This window comes from Atta colombica, unplaced genomic scaffold (genome assembly GCF_001594045.1).
Source record: "Atta colombica isolate Treedump-2 unplaced genomic scaffold, Acol1.0 scaffold239, whole genome shotgun sequence".
NCBI lineage: Eukaryota > Metazoa > Arthropoda > Insecta > Hymenoptera > Formicidae > Atta > Atta colombica.
Genome location: NW_017259337.1, coordinates 64,257 through 64,565, shown reverse-complemented (window position 1 = coordinate 64,565; position 309 = coordinate 64,257). Strand labels below are relative to the sequence as shown.

Below are 309 nucleotides of genomic sequence, written 5' to 3'. Positions count from 1 at the left end.
ATATACAATAATTTTTTTACATTCTTTGAAAAATTTAATAATTTATGTCATAATGCGTAGCATTACAAAGATTGCAACATGATCTACCACCAACACTATCTGATTCTCAAGTAACCAGTGTACAGAAGCAATTAAAACTCACACTTCTTGGATTGATGAAACATCCTGCTAGTATAGAGTATGCTTCAACTATTGCTAAACAGTTGACTCAACTTGGAGCAAAAGAGCAAGAAATTATTAAAGCTTATCCAAAACCAGAAGATGTCCGTCGGATGAAAAAACGTCAACAAGTATGTGTGTGTGTGTGTG

At 33.3% G+C, this 309-nt stretch overlaps 1 protein-coding gene across 1 annotated transcript in view; it reads left to right on the top strand.

Annotated features, from left to right (window-relative positions):
- The window catches only part of LOC108688795 (symplekin), a 5,920-nt gene that overhangs the window by 1,882 nt on the left and 3,729 nt on the right, over nt 1–309 (top strand). Inside the window, 1 exon segment of the mRNA XM_018195212.1 lies at nt 2–290. Within this exon segment, the coding sequence (XP_018050701.1) occupies nt 2–290 (289 nt within the window).